At 40.0% G+C, this 24,954-nt stretch overlaps 1 protein-coding gene across 1 annotated transcript; it reads right to left on the reverse strand.

Annotated features, from left to right (window-relative positions):
• On the reverse strand, nucleotides 1-24,954 carry LOC311583642 (calcium-activated chloride channel regulator 3A-1-like). The gene is made up of 14 exons (XM_084757414.1): nucleotides 24,523-24,954; nucleotides 22,956-23,096; nucleotides 22,190-22,337; nucleotides 21,792-21,900; nucleotides 19,310-19,484; nucleotides 15,392-15,619; nucleotides 13,419-13,640; nucleotides 11,143-11,320; nucleotides 9,624-9,724; nucleotides 8,762-8,986; nucleotides 8,245-8,515; nucleotides 4,211-4,378; nucleotides 3,407-3,634; nucleotides 1-635 (listed from the first exon to the last, which is right to left on the reverse strand). The coding sequence occupies exons 1-14, from the start codon at nucleotides 24,679-24,681 to the stop codon at nucleotides 307-309; spliced, it is 2,682 nt and encodes an 893-aa protein (XP_084613540.1). The 5' UTR covers nucleotides 24,682-24,954; the 3' UTR covers nucleotides 1-306.

Below are 24,954 nucleotides of genomic sequence, written 5' to 3' on the forward strand. Positions count from 1 at the left end.
TGGCTTGTATGGATTTTTATTTTCTTAATATACAAAAGGAATTTTATATCACGCAGTGAAAACGGAACAGATATCTTATTTCCATAGTAAATGGAACAATTAACAAACCGATTGAGGCAATGTTAATTTTGACTTACATAAAGCAAAAAAAGTGGTGTTAGTTAACTCAGGGAATTTTCACCTTTGAATATGAACTTCTATATTATAATTACTGATTAGTAGACACTGGGTTTAGTAAATTCATTCTAAAGAAACACTTAACAAGTATATACAAGATTGGCTTTTAGTTCTAATATATTTTCTAGTTTAAAATAAAGTTAAAAAAAAAACAGTTAACCCCCAAATTGTCAGACAGATTGCAGAGATGTCAGGACCCAGTGCAGAGATACTGTCTGTAGGAATAAAGTTGACAGCTTGTGCGATGTTGGAGACATCGGAGGTGAGACCTGCTTCATTTCTGGCCTGAATTACAAAGTAGAGCACGGTGTCACGTCCTATGCTTAAAGTTTCTGGCTTGAATTTAAATGTTTCTTTTGAGCCAGCCTCTTTAGGGATCAGACCAGAAGTCTTCACTAAAGCGGCATTGCTAAAATCTTCTTGGAAGAATTGACTCATTCTGATGACATAGCTATGCGCTGAAAAAGAGAGACATCATGTTTATTAGAGTCATGAGGTTGTTCTCCGGCACTGCATTGCGCCTGCGCGGGAGTTATGAGAAGCGCATGCGAGCTTTAGTGCTTGAGAGCACGGATACACTTTGTTTTTGGTTATCCTATGTCACTGCCTTTAAAGACAAGTATATGAACGGTTATTTAAAAATGTCCAGTTTCAAAATCACAGGAAACTTAATTCAGTATCATATATTACCAGTCCTCCACGCAGAATCCAGGTTTCCTTTTAGAAAGGCAGAAAAATAAAAACTGAGTCTTAATTAGAACAAGGAACACAATATTCATGTGCAGTAAAGACCATGGTATCCTATTCCCTCTCTCTCCCCCGCCGTGTGTGTGTGTGTGTGTGTGTGTGTGTGTGTGTGTGTGTGTGTGTGTGTGTGTGTATGTGTTCACAAGCAGATCCACTAGCCTGCCCTAGGTTGCTTAGCAACCTCGGACATCATTACTTGCCGCTAGGTGTGTTCCAGACTATAAAAGGAACAACCTGGTCTCTCTCTTGCACTCTCACTTCCTCAGCTTCCCACTCTCTATTTCCCTAAGGGGCACCCCCTTCCTCCTGTCTGTCTGTCTGTTCGTCTATCCTCTGTCTGATGGCCCACTCAGGCCCCAACTCCTTTCTCCTTTCCCTCCCCCAGATAAATCTCTCCATATCCTATCTGTTGCTTGGCATCTCCTTCTTAATGATAACAGTCTCTATTTTGAAGGACGGAGCACTCAGTGAAAGACAGGGGAGAACAGAGGAGGGTGAGTCAAAGGGCAGAAGCCTGCTGAGCACTAACCATGTGCTCAGGACCTAGTCCGACCTCGACCAGCACCTTAATCCTACCCCACTATTGCTTTTTCCATTTATTTTTAATATTTTATTTTATTATGTGTGTGGGTGCTTTGCCTGCATGTAATGCCTGTGCTCCGTGTGCATGTCTGGTGTGAAGAAGGTCAGGAGAGAGTCCCCTGGGGCTGGAGTAACAGGTGACTACTGACTGTCAGCTGCCTTGTGGATGCTGGGAATTGAACCTGGGTCCTCTGGAAGAACCACCAGTGCTCTTGGCTGTTGAGCCATCTCTACAGCCCCTCTATTATTCTTTAATGTTACTCATCTCCAGTTTCAGTGTGTGTGTGTGTGTGTGTGTGTGTTTATGTGTATGTGTTTATGTGTGTGTATGTGTTTATGTGTGTGTGTTTATGTATATGTGTTTGTGTGTGTGTGTGTGTGTGTGTGTGTGTGTGTGTGTGTGTGTGTAGGCGAGAGACTGACTTTGGACATCTTCCTCCATTGTTCTGTCCTTCTTAAAAGTTTGTTGGCTTGAATTGCAAGGTAGAACTTGGTGCGTTTCCTATGTTTAAAGTTTTTCGCTTGAATAAAAAAATTGCACCTAGAACTAGCTATTTCAGCTCTAATACCTGTGCAGTGATAACCATCCCCCAGATGCCTGTGCTCTGTGCCCCGGCTCCACCACACCCTGTGTTTATATAGGTGCTGGGGATCCACCTGGGCACAGCACCAAGCACTCTTACTCGCTGGACCACCTCCTCAGCCCATCCTCCCGGCTTCAGTTTTTAAATGTATAAAACAGATTTAGTAATTTAATCCACTTGGCAAGCCTTTTGGAATGCCTACTATTTAAGTGGTGAGAATTATAAATGATAAATGCGTGAAAGTGCTTTTGCTATTTAATAAGTAGTAGTTAATGGCAGTCTGAAATGATTTTATCTCCTCTTTAAAAAACACTATTATTTTATCAGGAAGGGAAAGCAGGAGGCTTCACACACTGATTTTTAGCAATCTACCAAAGTCATTGATATAAAAATATGTTTTTTTTTCCGTCTCTGCACTGGGAATCCTGTCTAGTTAGAGGGCGTCCTCTGTAGTTTCTGTGCTGCCTCACCAGGACACAGGCAAAGTACTCAGTCCTGATGTTACTTGACGAGGGTGGCATGGTGGTGGGGGAATCTCCCCTCCTCTGAGGAAAGGGAGGGGGAATGGGGAAGAGAGAGGGAGAGGGCTACCATTGGGATGTAAAATGAATAAATAAATTAATAAAAAATATCTCACGTTTTGAAATGTGAGAGGAAAGCATTGAATGGCCTCTCTTGGTGTGGACTTAATTATTTAAATAAGCTTATTTGCTTATTTCTTGCCTATATGTGGTGCTGAAAATTGAACTCAGGGCCTTGTGCACGCTAGGCAAGCACTCTACCACTGAGCTACACCCTGCTCACAAGAGTTTATTTTTTATGTTTTCGGGAAATGTGAAGATATTTTAGGTATGTGGTGAGGAGGTTTCATTTTTTTTGTGTCAATCCGCACTGCTGCCCCGGGCCTAGCTAAAGCCTCCTGCTTAAGGGTTAGTTTGCCCATTGATACGCTGTATCTCTCTATCTGCTGCTCCCCACACATACCTCGTGGTTAGTATGGCTGCCTCCATTTGTCTATCAACTGTCTGTCTGTCTCACTCATCTATTTTAAGGTCAATCAGACAGAGAGCAGAGATTGGGGATGGGGGTACTTAATCTAAAAGACGAATCTAGAATTTTAAATTAAAATTACAGGAATTATGTTGGCCAATTCCATCTTTCTTGAAGCTCAGTTTTTACATTTAAAAACAAATGAATAATGGCCTATAGTAGTCACTCCATAAATAATATTTATAAGTGAGACACTTGGAAAACTTTAAGAAAACATACCAATGTGATTTCATTTAGAATGCCTTATAACTCACTAGCAAACTTACCTCTTCCCGTGTCGAGGACCTTGCCAGGGGCCGTCCATGTAAGTTGAATATGATCGCCTATAAACTCAGCCTCCAGGTCTGTGATTTTACAGGGTGGGAACCGCTGAGCATAGTCACCGTCAGGGGGCGCTCCAGACACAGTAAACGACCCTCCAGAGGTTAGTCTGCTGAAGTCCTCCACTGTAGCTTCTTGGATTTCCGGTTTCGGTGGGTTCAGTATAATTTTACCTATAAAAACACCGCCAGGTATTTATAACTCTCATGTTGTCTGCCCTTTATCTTTTGCTGACCTTACATCCGTCCAGGACTCATGTAGCTTGACAGCAGGCATGAAAAGAGGAAGAATAGCTTGCTTAAACATCATTTGGAAATGCAAGTTCAAACTAACTTTTAACCCAGCTTAACCCACCGTCGTCGCCGTGTGAGTTCTGTGGTGACAATGATGGTGTTTCATTCAACTCCCTGGCTGTAGTATTTATTATAAGGCTTCTTTCATGAGGTCAGGAAATGTATTTTTCATTTGGAAATGAAACAAACTGAGGAAGATGTTAACAAAATATGTGGAAACGTGATTTATGCTGGGTCCACTGACATGGATATTGTTTTGAATCACAGGAATGACTCTATAATTTCATACTTGGGTTTACCATATATGTTACCCTTTTCAGGGTTTGATATATGTTATAGTATATATATATGTATATGTGTATGTATATATGCTACATAATATATATACACATATATACATATGCATGCATATATGTATGGAAGCAGGTAATGTGTATCTATTTTATTGATACTTACCATCTTCAACATAGCCAGGTAGATATAAAGACTTGTTCTGTTGTCTTAAGCTTAGTCTGGCTGTATTTTTTCTTGCTTGGGCACGCACTTTTAAACTGTGTCTACCAATTCCATGATGACCTGTAAAATATCTTGTGTAGACGCCATCATTTTTAACGGTATCAGCACCTTGATAACGAAACACAGAAATTCATCACATAGTAAATTAAAACGAAAGTTGAGCTGTTTGTGAGCATTGGTGAGACGAGTTTGAGAGAGAGTATAGCATAGTTCAAATGCTGGATCATAGTGGCTTGTTACAAAGCCTGAGTTGACTACATGCAAATGCTGTTGTCTTAGAAAATATAATTTACAGTAGGCATTCAGTTAACATTAGCACTTACATTTATTTCACAATAGAAACTTATCCAAAAAACTCTCAGAACAGGCAAAGACATTTAGCAAAGAAACAGGATGTAAAACCAATATAAAAAAAGCAGCCAATTTTTGTGCAATGACAGTAGTGTAACCAATGAAGCTTATCTGATGTGTAATTATTACTGATTAAAAAGTCAGTAGCTTTCCCCATATACCAATAATGAACATGCTGAGAGGAAAAATAACCCAGGAAAGTGATACTATTTATAACATCTTTTAAAATACCCAGGAATAACCTTAATCAAGGAAGTGAAAGACTTCTTCAAAGAGAGATTTAAAACACCGAAGAAGGAAATTTTTAAAAAGACACTTCAAGGTGGAAAGTCCTTTTGCGCTTACACATCAGCAGGATTAATATTGTGAAAATGGCAGCACAGCCAAAAGCAATCTGCAGATTCATTCAATCCCAATAAAAATTTCAATGACATTCTTCATGGGAATAGAAAAACAACAACAAACAATTAGAAAATCCTCATGGAAACACAAAGGACCCAGAATAGCCAAATCCATCCTGAATAAAATGAACAATCCTGGCAGTGTCACCATGTAACGTGGTACTGCCATAGGAGAGAAATGCAGCCCAGTGCAACAGAACAGAGAACCTAGCATTAAACCCACATAGTGAAACCATGTGATTTTTTTTTTGACAAAGATGAAGAAAGATAGGCTGTAAAATGAACCTTTATTTGCCTGCTTCAGTTGTTGTTTCATAGGCTTACTGCCTCTTTCTGCTAACCTGGCCTAGTTCTGGAAGCGTCTAAGCTTCCGTACAATCTAACCCAGGCCTAGAGTGTTTTCAGCCTGATACTTATGGCTTAATAAGCTTGCCCTTTCTTGTTCTTCCTGAGCTCTGGGCTGCCTGGTTCAACTCAGCTGTTCTGACTCAAACTCCTCCCCCAGCTAATTTATTCCATGTGGCTTTTCTCTCAGCCTCTGAGTTGCTCTGCTTGGCCTCAAACTTACTCAGCAATCTGCTCTAATCTCCTGGCTCCTTCTCATTCTCTGGCTCATTCGGTCTGCAGCTGAGTTCTTTCTCTGAAACCCGTTTATTACTGTCCTGGTGAAACTGCCTCCTCTCTCTCTGCATTGCCCCTTAATTAGCTTCCCTTTCCTCTCTCTTCTCGTGAGAGCTGAGTGTGTCCTATTCTGTCAACTCTTCTCTGATTCATCACTTTGTTTTTTTCTGCCACTCAATTAGACATCACTTTCAAACATGGGTGCTTCCTTCTACAAACTAACTTCACCTTTATTGTTTGGGATTAAAGGTGTGTTCCACCATGCCTATACCTAAGCTTTCCCCCCCTAAAATTTGCTCTATTGCAGGCTGGCTTTGAACTCAGATCTGCTTGCCTCTGTCTCCTGGATTAAAGGCATGTTTGTATTCCAGCTGGATCACACAGACTTAGAAGGTCTTTCAATATGATCTTTTGCCAGAGCAGCCATGTTCTGAGTTAAAATTCCTGTACCATAGCCTTGTCAACAGATAGTACTGGGGAAACTGGACAGAAAAATGTAGAAGAAGGAAACCTTAGTGTGTGTGATCTGAAAATCTAAATCTGTTGGAAGAAAACACTTCAGAATATAGGCATTGGCGAAAGGACTTTTTTGAAGGCCACAAATAACTTGGTGATAAATCTAAGAACCGACAAGTGGAACACGAAATTAAAAAATATGTAAGCAACCAAACAAAGCCTGTCATACAGAAGAAAATATTTGCTAGCTATAGAGCTGATAGGATAAAGATCGCAAGTGTATAAATAACTAAATAACGAACTACCAAAGTGAACAACTCAATTAATGGGTTATTTTCAAAGCTGAAGTACCAACATTTATTGAGAATTGTCAATGACCACATGAAGAGTGTCCAATATCCTTAGTCATCAGGAAAATGCAAATCAAAAGTACCTTAAAGTACATTGACATTCCATTTTTCTTTTTCTCATCCCAGTCAGAATGTTTGTTATTAGGCAAGCAGCTAATGAAAAATGTTGACAAAACACGTGTGTGTGTGTGTGTGTGTGTGTGTGTGTGTGTGTGTGTGCACGCGCGCGTGTGTGTAAGGAGCAGAGAAAACTCTCACACAATGTTTTTGGAGATGTAAATTAGTTCAGTACTCGTAGAAATCAGTATGAAGGTTCTTCAGAAAATTAAAAGTAGGAGAACAGCATATTCCCACCAGAGCGCTCCTAGGCATGTACACAAAGGACTTCATTAAATGCTGATGTTGACTGCAGCACCATTCATATTAGCCAGGCTAGAGAATCAGCCCAGGTGGCAGTCAAAAGATGAATGGATAAGAAAACGTGGCCCACATACCCAGTAGAGTGTTACACAGCCTGAAGAAGAATGAAATGATGCCACTTACAGGAAAATGGATGCAAATTGAGATCACCATATTGAACAACATAAATCAGATACAGACAAAACTACATATTTTCCCTGATTTGTGGATACTGGAATTTATATAGATAAATAAAATTTATGAGTGAGACCAGGATAATGATAGTCACAAATTTATATAGATAAATAAAATTTATGAGTGAGACCAGGATAATGATAGCCACTAGTGGGAGGAGCAAGAGAGAGAAAGAAGAGCGTATAGGAGGGTGACTATGGTTAAAGTATGTAATATACTTATATGGAAAGCCTATAAGTATATACAATGAACATTAAAAAAGAAGCTTATCAGAACAAAAAATATAACCAGACAGAAAAAGCATAAGCAAAGCACTAATATTAGTGAAAATGGGAACATTACACCTTTAAGTTTCACGGGAAATATGAAATCGATAAGGGAATTTAACCAATATAAATGTGATTCTGTCTATGCTTACTTCTTCAAGATAACCAAGTAAAAAGTTTTAAAGGCATAATTACTCAAATAGGTTTGGAAGTATTTTAAAAAGTGTTCATAATGAGGAAGTTAACCCAGAAGCAGAAAGAATCAAATGGTATATACTCACTTATATCTGGACACTAGCCCAAGGGGCATGTCCCAAGAAAGTCTTCGCTCACCAGGAAAGTGGGACAGAGGGGAAGACAATTGGGACTCTAGGTGAGAGAATCAAGGGAGAATGGGGAAATAGAGGGACCCAGAGGGTCCTAGAAACCTACAAGTAGATCATTATGACGGGCGGATCTGGGCCCAGGGGTTCTGCTCAAACTATGGCACCAGCCAAGGACAATACATGCAGTAAATGTCAAACCCCTACCCAGATCTAGCCAATGGACAGGACATTCTTCACAGTTGAGTGGAGAGTGGGGACTGACTTTCACATGAACTCTGGTGCTCCATATTTGACCACGTCCCCTGGATGGGGAGGCCTGATGGCACTCAGAGGAAGGATAGCAGGCTACCAAGAAGAGACTTGATACCCTATGAGCATATACAGGGGGAGGAAGTCCCCCTCAGTCATACTCATAGGGGAAGGGAGTAAGGGGAAAATGGGAGGGAAGGAGGAATGGGAGGATACAAGGGATGGGATAACAATTGAGACGTAATATGAACAAATTAATAAAATATATTAAAAAAAAAAACAAAAAAAGTGTTGACCTCTAAGCTACAGAATCCTACGGGAGGATTTAAATCCCGTGGTGTTACTGCAGGCTGCCATTACCTGCCCCGCTGTCCCAGAGTTCCAGGGTGACTTGAGGTCCACCTTCAGGTTCTATAATGGCTGTGACATTGGCTCCCAGAACAGGCAAAAACCCTTGGCTGACACGCGCATAAATGATCATTGGGGCGGAGTTCTGTGCTGTGCTCTGACTCATGTGCGCAGTTGCGATCACTGGAGGCCTGGTAGGACTTCTTGCTCGAGTGGTCACTGTCACTGTTACCAGCTGAGATTTGGTGTTCACGTTGAAGAGGCTGTAATTCCAAGTACCTGTCTGAAAAAAAATTTCCTTTTAAGATCTTTGATGATATTTTCCTGCTACTTGGCATGTACAATTGTTTGGGAAAATAAACAAAATTAAAAAAAATTGGGACTCGGAATATGGAACCAGGCCTCATGCATGCTAAGCAAGTTTCTGTTAATAGTAGAGACAGTCCTCACCTCAATAGCGATTTTTAATATGTGATTGTTAAAACATAGTAGATAATTTAATAAAACATAGTAAAAAGAATAGACTTACCTCTGCGATGCCTGGGATTTGAAGTCGAGCAGACCGAATATCTAGTTCATTGTCTTTGAAATCTGAGGTGTCATATGTCTTTCCTTTTGGATCTTGAAGAATAATTTGTGGCTTTTGTTCTGCCCAGGTGACAACAAAGAACGTGTCCTTTCCAATGGTGCTGTCCACAGGCACAGTGCTCCTCACCCACTCCTTCCCTGTGACGTTCAAGGCTTTGCTCTCCAACTGTAACAGAAGCAAACAAACAAACAAACACAGAAAAACAATTTATTATTTTAGGTAGTGGAATTTTAAGTTTAGGCAGTTCACATTAATTAAAAATCCACATTTAAGATTCAATTGCAATGGCAAAGAATTGAAACATTCTCTGCATGCACACACACACTCCTCTAAAGTGAGGCAGCGTCTAAGTCTGGGACTGAATGGTATTTTGGAACCGAGAAAACATCTTGTACTTGTATTTGAGTAACCATAGAGACAAGCTTCTGTTTAGTGAATAGAAAATGGATAAAGAACGAATGGGGGCAGCAGGTACCAAATAATTTAAGAAGTTGTTATGTGAAGAAGCAGAGAAGGAGGAAAGAACTTAACCTGAAGGTCAAGGGAGAGAAAGAAATTAATTTTAAGAGAGGGCATTGTTGAATAGCTTTCTGCTTCACACACACACAGCTAAGAAGAATGCAAGAGAACATATGTCATATAAAAGCAAAATCCCTGAATGGTGTTTTTGTTTTTCACAATGGAATTTTTTTTTTTTAGCAAAAGAATGATTTATTAGAGAAAGAACAGGTAGTAAGTAACATAATAGGAATTTATTGGAACTGAGAGAAAATATTGCAAAGTATTTTCTCAGAGTACTGACCTGCAGAGCCTGCTGTGAGATGTCGCCACTCATGGATGAAAGTCTACTGAACGCGTCGATAAGGCCACTTACGTCTTTGTTGGCATAAAAACGAAGCCCTCCTAAAGGGGAGTTTTAAATGGGAAAGTCAAATGTATCATCAGCAATTTACTTTAAAATCCACTTGATATTTCCATTTTGTTATTAAATTAAAAAGTACATTTATTTTAGTGTGTGTGTGCTCCCGTGCATGGAAGTCAGAGGGCAGCCTGTTGGAGCTGTTTCTCTCTTTCCACTATGTTGGTTCAGAGGTTAAAATCAGGTTGTGAACTTGAAGGTAAGCACCTTTACTCACTGAGCTGTCTCACAAGCCTATAGTTCTTTTTAAACTCCACAAAAGATGACTTATTAAGAATCTCAAGGACTTTCAGAATATCTCTGAACTTACTATATTAACCAAAATTTTTATTAAAAACAGCTAGGATAAATGGAAAATTTAAGAATAACACAACTTTCATTATTTTATGTGAGCTAATCATCAAAAGGAAGTGCATTAGTAAAATTGGCCTTAAGTGTCTAGTGGTTCTATGAAAGGTGAGACTTAAGATTGCTCCTAGGGCCGGGCAGTGGTGATGCATGCCTATAATCCTAGCAGTCAGGGAGGCAGAGGCAGGCAGATCGCTGTGAGTTCAAGGCTAGCCTCATCTACAAAGAGAGTCTAGGAGAGCCAAAGGCTACATAGAGAAACACTGTTTCAAACAGAACAAAAAAAAAGATGGTTCGTATGAACCAGATGCTTATGTCTTAATTGGGTCAAAGCACAACCAGACAATCAGAGCATGGCAGTTTATGATAGAGGAAACACAGGCAAAAGCCGAGCATGAATGGTATGAGTGAAAGAGGAGACTGTTTGGGGCATGAAGAGTTAGGAAGAGTAGATCATTAAGAACAAGAATTGGACTAGTGACTGCCAGAAACACACCACGCGGTGCACTTTAACTAAACTAACAAATGCCAGAGGGGCCAACTGGAAGATTCTTGACATAACCCAGGCAGAGCATTGTGAGGCCTGGCTTACAGTGTGATAGGAATGCTGGGCATTCTAAATGCAGATTTTGTGAGATGGTGGGAGCCGAGTGGGATGATGGGAAGTCCTGAACTGGTGGCCAGAGCTTTACCTGTGCTTTTGAGAAAAATCATTTGTAGTCTCCAGGTTTCCACGTCCTCACCTAAAAATGAGACATCTAAATCTTTGCTGTGGGACTGAATGATATTTTGGAATTGAGCCAACATTTTGGAATTGTATTTGAATCACCTTAAAGGCAGAAGTTGCTTCTTAGTGAAATGAATAGAAAAATGCATAAAGAACAAATGGGGGCAGCAGGTACAGAGTAATTTAAGAAGTTGTTATGTGAAGAAGCGGAGAAGGAGGAAAGAACTTACCCTGAAGGTCAAGGGAGAGAGAAAAAGTAAGTTTAAGATGGAATTGTCAAGCAGCTTCCCACTCGAACATCTGTCCAGACTCTGTTCTGCAGCGTACCTGTCATGTCTGACAGAGTCTCCAGCTCTCGGGCAGCAGAGGGTCCCAGGGCAATGGTGTGGATGATGGCACCGCTGCGATTGACCTCCTCAAAGCATGAATGTATCTGATTATCTTCTCCGTCTGTTAGCAGTACGATCTCAGAACCAGAGGTACTCTGCCCACTGGAGGAAATTGCCTGTGAGAAGCAGGGTGCTAATTACAGACTGTTACTTCTGAGTAAATTAAACAACACACATAGCTTTTACTTTCTCTTTTACATTAATTCAATAAATGGAGTAAAACACCAGGCAGTACTTTTTAATCCTCTAAATATACACATTTTGGCTACTCAATTGAGGAAGAACAAATCTCCAATAACAGTTCCTAGGATACAGTAGCTACTTAATGAATATAAATAAAAACGAATATAAGCAACTGCTGTTCTTTTCTCCCTATAGAATACGACAGAGATGCAAGATTCCCAGACAGGTGTAGTGGGATTCAGACTCAACAGCATTTGCAAAATCACCACCAAAGTTGGGCAAGCAAGATGGAATTATTTGATATGTGACCTTTTCATCTATTTTATTTAGTTACTACAAAGGAATCTATTTATTTCCCAAAACAAAACAACTTTGACTTATCATGAAGGAAGAAGTTGGTAAATTTTCAATTATAGTTGATTTTCATAGTTTTCTGACTTCTCTTACCAAGAGTGTTAGTTAAGAGTCTTTAGTGTTAGACACTTTGGTTTTAGGTACCTTAAGAAGAAATGCTATTTTCTAATTTATGTTTAGTCTTTCCTGAAATTTGCACTCCCCTACACACACACACACACACACACACATACACACACACACACATACTCACACCCTCACACCCTCACACACATATACACACACGCACACAAACACACACACATACATGCACACACTTTACAGTTTGTTAGTGTAATGGTCAAATTTATGGACATAGAGAGATAAAGCTCTCAATCCTAGATTTGGCAATTGTATTACGACCTTGAGATAGATTTAATTATTCTAAAGTTCAATTTCATTTTGTTCAGAATGCATATAATATTACCCAACTCCTAAAATGATAAAGATATGAGATCATACATCTAAAGCATATAGCACAAACAGCAATGATGCAGTATATAGTCAATTCATAGCTACTTTTTAATCATTCTGAAAATAATGTACTTATGTATTGATATTAGTTCATTAAGTAAAGGTTGCTTATAGTGTTGAACGCAATTTGCCAGCATCTGTTCAGTAATAAACTTCACGACCAAAATATAAGATGTAATAGAATTTACTAAGAAAAACACATAAACCAACTTGTACAATCATGTGAGTATATTTCTAACATATAGTACTCATTATAGTTTAGAACTGAATAGGCACATGATAATTATTCTCATTATTAGCAAACCTTTGTGACTACTTATTTTATATAATTGCCACAGCTAAATGAGGTCAACACTATTAATACTCTTATCATGTCTGCGAAAACAGATTTTCAGTCTTGTTGCTTTCCCACGATCTTTTAGATAGTACACAGTAGAGCGAGCACCTCAGGTTTTTAAAACCAACGTGGTTTTTGACAAATGGGTGCCACAAAGAAAGCTAAGGGACAGCATGAGTCAGTGGTTTGCATAGTATAGCAGTGATGGCTTGCGCAAGTGGGGCATGATGGGAGGAAATAGTCTTCTCTTTCAGTGGCTCCAAACATGACCATAAATACACGAAAGTGGAGGCTGACTTAGGGGTGGAAGAAGATTAGGTGAGTCCTATAACCTCTGAGTACAGTGGTCAAGAGGAAGTCCTCGCTTTTTAGGTTCACAGTCATGATTTCGTTTTATACCCACCTGCGTCTATTGCTTTTTGCTTCTGGAGTTGTCTCTATCTCTGGCTCTTTAAATGTAATTTCATCTGCTGTGACTTTTATCCATACCATACAGTTACTAATTACTTTAGTAACATGATGTTCTATGTATAGCAATTCTATCTATGATAGTCCCAGAGAAATGTGTGTCTCCTCAGTGAGGTTTTGATGATCATCTGCCCAAGGACCTTTCACCTCATCCACTGCCCAGTGCCACTCAGCATCTCATGATCTTATCGGTGGAACAAGTGGACACTGAGAGGCTGTGCTTGGAAATTCTTTGTCTTATTCAGATCAGAATGTTATTAAATGAAGGAATTATGAATTCGTGCCTGTTACTCAAAGGTAAATGAATAGGACAGAAAGCAATAAGCAAATGGCAGGTTATATTACACTTAAAGGATTACCTGGAACCCTGATTCAAGTCCTTTGCAAATTGAAGTTCTACCAGAAGCTTCTTGAGGGAGATTTGCAATGATCTTTTGGTAGCCATTATTAGCTATTTTCTCTAGAGAATTTTTGATTTCGGCATTATTGTCAAAGGTGACTAATCCAACCATAGTTTCCTTTTCAACAATTTGAGTTAAGTAAAGTTCGGCTGCTTGATTCATTCGAATAAGACGATCTTCCTGTAAGATAAAGATGGATGGACAACTGCAGAGTCTCTTCAAAGTTTGACAGGTTAATGAATGACAAAGTCATCCATGGGCTGTAGAACATGGTAATATATTAAAATTTTTTTTAACTCTTTCATCTTATTAAAAGGTTCAAAATGTTTAAACATTAGTTACGGTTGTGAAAGTCTACAGTCTGTGCTGATTTAACCAACAGTTATCTATTTGGAAGTTTCAGCTGAAGAAATTCTTTTTTCTTTTTTCTTTTGGTTTTTTGAGACAGGGTTTCTTTGTATATCCTTGGTTGTCCTGGACTTGCTTTGTAAACAGGCTGGCCTCGAACTCACAGGGTTCTGATTGGCTCTGCCTCCCTGAGTGCTGGGATTAAAGGCGTGCGCCACCGTGCCCGGCCGAGGCAATGATTTTTTTGAAGTGCATAAGATGCACATTAGAATATATTTTTTAAAAGTAACAATGAATATCTTCAAAATGTCCATTAGTAAGGAATTATTTGAGAAGACCATAGAATATTATTGATATAATTATTAAAAATTATGTCTGTGCTCTTGATGGGATATTGCTGCTCCCAGAAGGCCTAGGTTTTATATGATAACTGCACTGACAAGTGTGGCTTACCTCTTATAAGTTGCTGACCAAAAAGGTTCCAAAAGCTCTCCAAACAACACACACACACACACACACACACACACACACACACACACACACACACACACATAATTATTGTTGCTTTTTGGTTGTTCCCCTAGAACTAGTAAGGTAACTTTGGTCGTAGGTACAGAGAAATCAAGCTGGAAAATAAGCAAGAAACATCTTCCCTGATGGATAGCGTTCATGTTGCCAGAAGGTGCTAAATAGGCCTCTGGAAATAAGTCATTAATGATCTCACTCAGTGGTGGACCTTGAGTACTACAGTGCCCACCTGTCAAACAAAATGCGTCCACCACACTGGTCAACAGGCGCACCGCTGCTATGGGTATAATCAACTGCTTTCTGATCGGATCTGAGCCCCTCTCCACAAGTGGTAATTCATGCCTTATATTGAAAAGATGGTCACGATCCTAGGGCTGGTGTGGTCATAGGCTGCAGTGGGGAAGCTACTATCGGTACATGTTACCAAATATGCACATTTTTGTACCTTCTAAATATGCTTATATCCAGAGATCCATGGTGCTCCAGGGTCTTAGCTTCTGGGACATTCACAGAAGCTTCTCTTTGCAGTGGGCAGTAGTTAGTTAACTCACAGACTCATAACTGGCCAAAGTGCTCAGAATCAATGAATTTTGAGTCAGTGGTCAGCCGTAAATGGGACATCTATATCCTGCCTTCTCCCCAGTCCAGAAAACACGGCAGGAGAGGAGGTGGAAAGAATGTGAGAGCTGTCTTCGGGCATGATATACCCACTGCACCCATGACCTGACAGCAGCTGTAGGTCCCTGAAGAAGGTCAAGTCCACCGACACCCACATACGGATGGGCGAGGGCTCAGGAGGTGCTATGGGCAGCTAATGGCTGCTGGAGGAGGAGATTCATCTTTCTTGATGGTGTAGTGGGCTTAATAACTTGTTTTTTAAATAAACGTGTTTACATAAAATTATTGCGCAGATATATGCACACATATATAGTCATGAGTATATATTTATATTTGTATGTGATCATATATGTTAGTTTACTACAACTAAACCTAAGAATAAAGTATAACCTATATTTAACTGAAACACTTAAGAACTCCAGCAGGAAGTGTCTTACCGAGCTCATGCTTCCAGATTTATCCAGTACCAGGCAGACCACTCTCCTTTTGGACTTCAGCAGAGCAAACGTAGGTCGAGGCGGCGCTTCCATCCCTGTCATGGGAGTGGCTTTACGAAAGTCATCAGATTCCTTGATTACGTCCCACGTGCTTCTGCGGTCGCACATTTTGTTTTGTAGGTTCGGGGCTTCCTTATTGTGGGTTTCTTCTGTGCAAAATTCAACCACCTGAAACAGTCAGTTTAAAACATGCTATTGTAATAATTTATAAGGGGTTCCCTCCCAAATATGAAGTTAGCTGCCTCGTGCATCCTAAACAGAATCTGCCTCCTGCCAATCCGGTTTATGTTCAGATCTTTTGCCATCCGTTCGGCAGGCTTGGGGTGGCAGCATGGCCAAGCATGCGCTTTTGGGAGGTTCTTTTAGGGTCAATCAAGTTGCGTAGGCGACGGATGCAGGATGATGGTGGCTCGCACAACTGCTTGAATTAGCATCTAGCTTTTTCTTCTAGACTTTAAGGATCTCATGTCTTGAGTTAAGTTTAAGAAAAAAGGGTTAGGGCTTGTGCTAATTCCTAATGTTCTCTTAAAACTGGCGCAGGAGAAACGCTCTTTAATAATATAGACTCCACATCTCCACAGAGAGGCCCAGAAACCTGAGGACGGACACTAACAATCTAGCTCTGATATGTAAAAACAGTATACCCGAAAATTTAATAAGAGTGCAGGGAGAAAATTAAGAAATGTAGTTATGTCTGCAAGTGGTGAACTGCATCTAATAATTCGGTCCATGAGTGTTTTATTAGTGCATGTTCTGAATGTCCTCTCGAGTCACATGATGTCATGTCTGTTTGGATGCTGACTTCTTTTGTTGTTCCAGTTTCAGCTGATCAAAGTGAAGTTCCCTCAATCAAGTGTTAAATATGTCCCCGAGGCACATCCACTTAAAACTAGGGAAGTAAGAAGGGCCAAGAGAGCCGGCCTCACAGTTAAAACACTGGCTGGTCCTGCAGAGGACCTCGATTTAATTCTCAGCACCCACATGGGGGTTCACAACTGTCTGTAACTTCTGACACCTTCTTGTATCATCCATGCACACCAGGCACACTCATGGGGCACAGTGATACACCCACTTACATAAAATACATTCATTTAAAAAATTAGAAGAAAATTTCAAGTCTCTGTTTTTACTAGAATTTTCATCATTTTTAGGTTTCTTAAGAGTTTTTAGTTTTATCAGAAACTGTAAGTCTTTATAAACATCTGTCTTGTAAATATTTGTTGCCAGCAATTTGCTTCTTCTAATTAACTGATCTTGCAGTTTGGAGATATACTATTTTGATTAGTTGTTTTGAATACTTTCATAAATTTCACGTTTTAAAGTATATTTTACCTGTATAGAAACTTTTCTTTGCATTAACACTGGGATCACAGCAAGTTAAATACCAGTAAATAAAAGCAGGCAGTGATGGCGCATACCTATAATCCCAGCACTCGGGAGGCAGAGGCAGGTGGATCTCTGTGAGTTCGAGGCCAGCCTGTTCTACAAAGTGAGTCCAGGACAGCCAGGACTACACAGAAAAACCCTGTGTCAAAAAATCAAACCAAACCAAACCAAAACCAAGCAAACAACAACAACAACAACAACAACAACAACAACGAAAACCCCGGTAAATATAGTCTTCATGGTAGCAGAAAAGACAAATAAACTATTCACCTGACAAGTGATTAATATTCAGAATTTATGTTATTTGAGGAAATAACTGAGCAGAAAAATCTACAAATAATCAGGTTGACAATGTGCAGATGATATGAAGAGACATTTTTAAGTAAAGACAGAAAGGAATGCTAGATATATAAAGCAATTCAACACTGTTGTCAAGAAGTGCAAATTATGGCCTTGGTGAGCTACCACCTTACTTTAGTTAGATGGTAATAATAAAAAAGATAAAAAATGTTGGAAAGAATCCTGGAAAGATAAACTTGCATTGTTGGTTGTGGATATAATATAGTTCACTCATTTTTAGGGCAAACTATAGGAGTACCTCCAAAAACTAAAAATAGAAATACTGTATGATCCAGAACCTTTACTGCTGGGTATATATTGGAATCAAATTATGGAAATCAGTGTGTTACTCCCATGTAGTTGTATGGCCACATTGGCCATGCTAATCAAAATATAGAAATATAAGTCAAGATGAGTGTCCACCAGTGGATGACTGCATTAATAAAATGTATGTATCCACCATGGAGTATCATAGAGTGAATGAAGTGCTATTACATGTCCCATCATTGATGATTCTTGGGGTCATTGTGCTAGTTGAAATAAGCTAGGCACGGGGAGACAAATATTTTCCTAATATGTTGAGGCTTAAAAAAAGATCTACTTGAAGTAGAATTCAATATGAGTTCACTGCCGCTGTGCAGTGGGTGAAAGGGGGAGATGAAAAGAGGTTGGTTAGTAGGTGCAACATTTATTTCACTTAGAGAGCAGGAGTAAGCTGTAGCGCTTACTCTATAGGGCGAGGGTGTATACAGGGGGGTGATCGCACTTAACCACAGTTCTGAGTTTCAAACGTAACAGATATGAGGATTTTGAACATTTATATCACAACGGCATGTGTTTGAATTGATGACTCTGATAGTTCCAGATGATTATTATACTATGGATACAACTATTGAAATAGCACACTTTATCCCATTAAATTTATTATATATCTATCAAAATTATGTGGCGTATACCTTTAATCCCAGCACTTGGGGGCAGAGGCAGGCAGATCGCTGGGAGTTCGAGACCAGCCTGGTCTACAAAGTGAGTCCAGGACTACACAGAGAAACCCTGTCCTGAAAAAACCAAAAATTAGGAAAAGGAAAGGTTGAGAAAGACACAAATACTTACTTTCCAACTATATTATGAATTTTATAATCAAATCTCTGGTTTATTTTTTATCCACCTTGTGTCAAGCACTGTTAATTCTTTGTTTATATTAACCCTTATAAACTGATAACAATGACAATGCAGATTGTATATTTTAGTTTCCAAATAAAGACGGGAGAAGAGGGGTAGAAGAGCTGGCTCAGTGTGAAGAGCGCATACTGCTCCTGCAGAGGACTCTGTTCAATTCCCAGAACCCGTGTGTGTGTGTGTGTGTGGGGGGGGGGGTCATCACGAACTGTCTGTAACTCCAGCTCCAGGGTACTAGACGCCTATGGGCTCTCCGGGCTCCCACAAACACACACATCATGTGCACATACACACAGACACAATTAAAACACCTTGAACTAGATAAGAGAAATAAATCTCTGATTTATCATTTCTCCCTCAATGACAGACAGAAAGTTTCAGAATGGGTTTCTGTACTGTGTCCACCTGATTCCCAGACACCTCTCCTTTCCCGTCAGACTTTATACAATTAAAGATACTTTAGGTCAAACTGTGTGCAGTGAACTTCCTATTATTACATCTGTCCTGTGGAGACAGTACTGCACGTATTTTATAGTACCGACATTTTATGATTGTTTCGTAAGCTTTAGTGAGAAGATAATGGAAACTTTAGAATGCAGATTAGAAAAGTAAAATGAATAAGATATAGGGAAGAATTAAAAACAAAGTTGTTACTCTAGACACGAGCTCAACAGGCATAAACAAAGGGAGGGGCCACTCTCTGGTGCTTTTTGTGTGGTTCACTGAGAAGGGTGCCTGCTACATCTGAAGCAAAGGCACAGGTTTAAAAAAAAAAAAGTACAGAGTGATTCCCAGACACATCATGACATGGACCAGAGAAAATGGCCTTGAACCAATGCTAAGAAGAATCTCTTTCCATTCTGTTTGTACATGTAAAATTAACGGAAAGCCAGCTTCCATAGTTAGTTTTCATCCAAGCAATTTTTTTTGAGAAAATAAATAGAAAGTACTTACAGAGCTGAGATTTTGCATGAACATGATGGAGTCCCTGGCTTTCTGGTCTTTGTTTGGGAAGAATTTACATTTGGGTTCATACAGTGTCCTCCTGTCATGTCGGCACGCCCTTGTCACACAGCTGTGTCCCTGACATGTTTGGACCCCATTTTTGCCAGTGATGCCAAGGGAACACCTGTGATAAAAAAACTGGATTACCTTGGTGGCGCTAGGTATTGACTCCAGGGTGGGTGGACGCTAGGCAAGCCCTCTGCCACGTCGCTGCTTCCTCAGCCACAAACTGTGTTTTAAAAAGTCCTCTGTTTTTCAGTACTGGAAGTCAAATCAACATCATAACATTTCTCTCAGTGGCAACTGCTATTGGTCAGTCTAACAAGCACTCATTTTTGATGAGAGTAGACACAGGGCTTTGCCCATCCTCACTGTGGATTTCAATAGAAACAGTGTTTTTGAGCCTTTATTATTATTTTTAATGTTTGGGTAAATGTGTATGGATGTGGAGGACTGAGGACAGCCTTGGCTCTTATCCTCACTCACTCCACTTACCTCCTTTGAGGCAGGGTCTCTCCTTGGCCTGGAACTCACCAATTAGGCTAGGCTGACTACCCAGCACCCCCCAGGAACTGTCGTTTCTCTCCCTCCCCAGGCTGGCGTCATAAGCATGCACCGCCATGCCAGCGTTTCTGTGTGAGATCTGCACCTTGTTCTCAGGTTCTCTTGCTTGTGAGGCAAGTACTATATAGACTGAGCCGGATCCCTTCCTGAGAACAACATTTTTAGTTCATATTCCATAAGCATTCATTGATTATTCATACGATCAATAAATCTATTGCCATTGATATTTTGAGCTAAAAATAGTAATTACAATATGGAAATAAGGTTATAAAGAGTAAGTCTTTAATCTTTATAGAGTGGGGTGAGTGAGTGGAGTGGGGTGAGTTAAAATTATGCTTAAAATTCTCTATTATTTCCATGTACGATGCACACCACTCTGACTTTATAGTATTCTTCGCTTTACATTTTGGCCTACGCTGAAGGAAGAAGTCATGAATCCAAGCCATTTGGACCTCGTGACAAAGGTAATTGTCAAGTCCTTGGCAGGGCATGGGAAGTACAACACGAGAAAAGGATTCTAAAGAGTTTCTGTTTATATGAAGAATTTCTCATTTTTAAACGCTGTGGTATTAGTTCACCTGCAGAGATTAGTTTTATTTCAAAGATAATGTGAATTACAGATAATATCTCCCAAGAGAGTTAGCTTTAGAGGTAGCCCCAAAGCTGAATTTACATATCATAGGACACACAGTTTCTGGCATACCACAGGGACTCAGTGACATATACTTCTTTTAATGATTGCTGTAAGGAAACTCATCGACTATTCTTCAGTTTATAAAGCACTTATTGTTTGATGATTCTTTGTTTAGTTTTGACTTTGTGCCAGGCTCAATAACAGGAGATTAAAAAAAAAAAACATAGTCCTCAAGGATCTTAAAGTCTATTGAGAGAAAAAAAATTTTCCTGGACAATTAGGCTTGGCTGATAAAGAGTGGAGAAGCCCACACACGCTTCCTGGGAGCTTTTCCCAGAATTCCCCATCTCAAATGGGAGGAGCAGAAGGAACTAGAGAGAGTTTTGTGGGCTGAAAGTAGGGGCAGGAGGCCAGCTCTGAGAGCAGCTGAACCCCAGGGGTGGAGCGGAGCAGGTGCTTTCTAGAACTCTCCTTTACCTGATAGATGCTCTTTCAAAGACTGATCGTCCTTGACATCAACTTCTATTTTTCTCAATAAGTTTTCAATATTCTAAGGATTTGTTACTTTTAATTCAAAGGCTTAAAAACCTTACACGTTTATACACAGGGTTTGGTTAGATTTTTCCCTAGAATTACATTTCTTAAAAAATCAACTTAACTCATTTATCCTCATGAGAAATATGATTTTTTTCACTCATTTGAAAATAAAATACATCCATCACAAAGCTCTCTAGCTGCTTCATTGGCTTCAGTTAAGCAGTTGTACCTTAAGAAACACTTGAAACAAGCAGAACAGGCATAGAATGGAGGTAGGAGTGGGGCTTAAGAGAAGGTAAAGGAGCTAGAAAAAACAAATGTCATGTGTTTTCTCTCTACGCAGAGCTAGTATAGAATAAGTGTGAAGAAACAACAGTGTAAGACAATATTGAAAATGTGTGTAGGCTTGAGTAGTGATTTGTTGACACCTTTGGGTTTTGCCTACTTCATTTTGCTGCAACCAATAAATGATTCTTGTCAAATTCCAGTGGGTACTGAGTTAAGTCCAAATACCCTACTATCTCCATTCCAAGGCGGGGACTCCCGGAATCAATGGAATATGTGTCAACATGTAATGGTAGTGCTTGAACAATGTGCTGACTGCCTGAACATCCAGCCACTTGACCTGTCCAGTACAGAGAGCTGAAGACCCACAGGCAAGAAGTTGTAGAGTCAGATTTGTTCACACGGGGGTACCTTGTTGCTTCCACAGTCTTCTTTCCTGACATGTAGAATGGCTTGTCGTTGTTGTACTCATCAAACACTCCCCAGCGGAGATGGGCCCACTCGTGGACAAAGACTCGGCCTGCGAGAGAGAGATTGCCACCTATGAAGATGTAGCTACAGTATTGAAATTGGTACAAAGAAGCTGATACTTTTTAATAGCTCAAAGATTTTGAATATGCTAGTTACGGTAAGTGACTCGTTTTGTGTGCGATTTTGAGTGCACGTAAAATAGGTGGACTGTAACTATCATATTTTCAGACAAAGCTATTACTTAATGCTTAATTTCCTTAAAGTCTTAGAAATCCACATTATGGTAGTGGTTTGCTTTTCCCTATTGGAGATAAGAACTCTAAAGTAGTTATTTCTACCTCGGGGTCCATAGGCAGGCAAATTCTCAGTCAGTAGGAACTTTGGAGTAAAATGGATGTACCGTCCTGGGTCCCCACATTGTCCGTATTGCAGTGTGTAGGGATCATCTCCATATTCCGTATAAGGATCAGCAACGATCACGTCCGCCTAGAACGCAGAAGAACAAACCCGTCTGATTCTAAGGGCATTAGAAACAAGAGGTTTTACACACAGGAACTGTCTCATTGGCACTGATGAAAATTGAGCCGAAGTAGAGGCTCTGTGGGTCATGTGCTTTCTGTTTATGCCCAAGAACGTGAGTACCAGCCCCAACACTCACAAGCTGGGCATGCTGACACGTGTCTGTAACGACAGTGGTGAGGTGGTAAAGACAGGCAGGCTGTTGGACATTGGTCTCCAGCCAGCATAGCCAAACTCATGACTCTCAGATTCAGTAACAGACTTAGTCTCATAAAATGAAAGTTAAAAGCAATCAGAGGAAGGCTTCCAATATTGACCTCTGTCTCTCGTGTACGCACACACACAGGCGCGCGCGCGCACACACACATGCACACACGGGGAGGTGGGGAGCATGTGTACATCCACATATGTATGCACAAACATGTGGACATATACACAAGTAGTTCACACACATACACACACACACACACACACAAACAACAAAAAGTTATATTACTAATTACTAACTTAATGATTAATAATCATCAAATCTTGTAAATATTCATTTGGAAAAGGTACAGAAACAGTTTAGGATATGACACCTACTTGGTCATATGACTCTCGTTTTGCCGTTAAGTACTCAGATTTTGACTTCCAGGTCATCGGGACTAAGATGCTTACGTTCCTGAAATAAAATCTTCGTTTGCTGGCTCTGAACAGGTAAGTAGAGGCTTGAGTTACCATTTCCTGACAAAATCAAACATGCATTGAGGTAGTAATATCAAAATAAACTGAGCATAAATGCCTAAGCCCAAACCAGGAGGCGCAAACGTGGACTCTGCTTTCTCGGATATGTTTTCACAGAATAACTGAAAAAAAGAAAAGGGACAAATATTACCAAATTTCTCTACTCTATAATCTCATTTCCACATGCCCAAAGTCAACTTTGACTTTCATTTGCCTGACAGTTAGGTAGGAGATGGAAATGGAATCTCTGGGTGAGCTCCAAAACGTGAGTAAGCGCAGAAGTCTGCGAGCAAGGTGTCTTCTGAAAATTCCACTGTTTAAACAAACGAGTTTAAACTCTGGTCATTATTGAATTTGATGTCAATTAGAATGGCTTTGGCTTTATTTTGCTATTGCCGAAGAGGAGGGTACAAATAAATGTCAGGATTATAAAAGCATATTTTTGAAAACTTTACATATGATTATGAATTGTTATCACTCTTGTCCTTCCCACCCCCAGTACCTCCCGTAACCCTCACTCTAACGATTTCACAGCCCCATCTTTAATTATCATTGTTACATATGTGTATATATTTCTATATATACAGTTGTATATATATTCGACTGAGGCGTTCTAGCCTTGCTTGGTACTAGTGATAAAGATAAGACTGGTTTGCTTCAGGTGCTGCTTGCTGTACTCCTCCAAAGTGGGCGTTCTGTGTACAGAGGGGGTGGCCCTCTGCTTCCAGTCACTATGTGGAGCTGTTGAAAAGACCCGAGGACAAAGTACACATCACACAGATGGTTTCATTACACAAATGCATTTAGGAACAAATCGGCTTTAAACATGTCCAAGGTTTTCTTTGTTTTTTTTTTTTTGTTGTTGTTTGTTTGTTTTTGTTTTTCTTTTTTCTTTTTTTCCAGACAGGATTTCTCTGTGTAGACCAGCCTGGCCTCGAACTCACAGAGATCCACCTGCCTCTGCCTCCTGAGTGCTGGGATTAAAGGTGTGCAGCACCCTTCTTTAAGGTGAGATGGATAAAGGTTTTAGGCTTTCCAAAGTTGAGCAAGTAGGAGCAGCTGGAGGAAGGTGTGAGACCACAGGCTGGGAGCCTAAGTGTACATTTGCTGTGCAGAATTTGTCAAAGCAACACCATTAAGGCAAAATATGAGAACATTTCTCCACTTGCTCTGAAGTTTATTACCTTAGCTAGTTATCATTTACTAAGATCTTGAACGTGTGTTTTATTTAATGTATAATAAAATACAATGCTAAGCAGATACTCGTTTTGGCTGTAGATAATCCGTATATATGATGAATAAGGTCAAAGCAGCTTTGGGAAACTTTAAGTAAGTGTGTGTGTGTGTGTGTGTGTGTGTGATTTAGATGCCTAGCTGAAAAGAATTATGGACATGAAAATACAGAGATAATGAAAATCTTTCTTACCTTTATGCTTTGAATGAGTCTCTCATCTTCGGGCACACTGGGGTTGATGGCGATGACCACACCCTCGTATCCATTGTTGCTCAGATGGACCATGGAGCTTTTCACGTCCTGCAGGAGAAGCAGGGAGAGGAGCAGAAGGACCTTCAGACCTGGCGCCATGGCTGCACATGCTACAGTGAGATAGTGGCTCCACAGGAAGGGTACTTATGTGTCTGCTCCACTCAGGAATTTGAACCACGACCAGAATATTTGCATACATTTGATAGAGTGAAATAGTGATATCTCTTGGGACCTTCTTAATCCCATCAAAAGACTTAGTAGGTAAGTGACGTGGGCACCGTGGTAAGTACGTTTGTTGTAGTTTCTCGACAGTGTGGAGCTGCTGCACAGTTTTGCTAATTAAGTTCTGTTTTCATGAGTTTATTTTGCAGA

This window comes from Acomys minous, assembly GCF_964271855.1.
Source record: "Acomys minous genome assembly, chromosome: 14".
Classification (NCBI taxonomy): domain Eukaryota; kingdom Metazoa; phylum Chordata; class Mammalia; order Rodentia; family Muridae; genus Acomys; species Acomys minous.

What these genes read in the sequence shown, in the direction of transcription:
- LOC311583642 (XM_084757414.1), bottom strand. Translation starts at nt 24,681, where the DNA reads ATGGCGCCAGGTCTGAAGGTCCTTCTGCTCCTCTCCCTGCTTCTCCTG. An exon ending in GACTCATTCAAAGCATAAAG is followed by an intron (nt 23,097 to 24,522) that starts GTAAGAAAGATT and finishes TGATTTTGTCAG; the next exon opens with GAAATGGTAACTCAAGCCTC. An exon ending in GCCTGCCTATGGACCCCGAG is followed by an intron (nt 21,901 to 22,189) that starts GTAGAAATAACT and finishes TCTCTCTCGCAG; the next exon opens with GCCGAGTCTTTGTCCACGAG.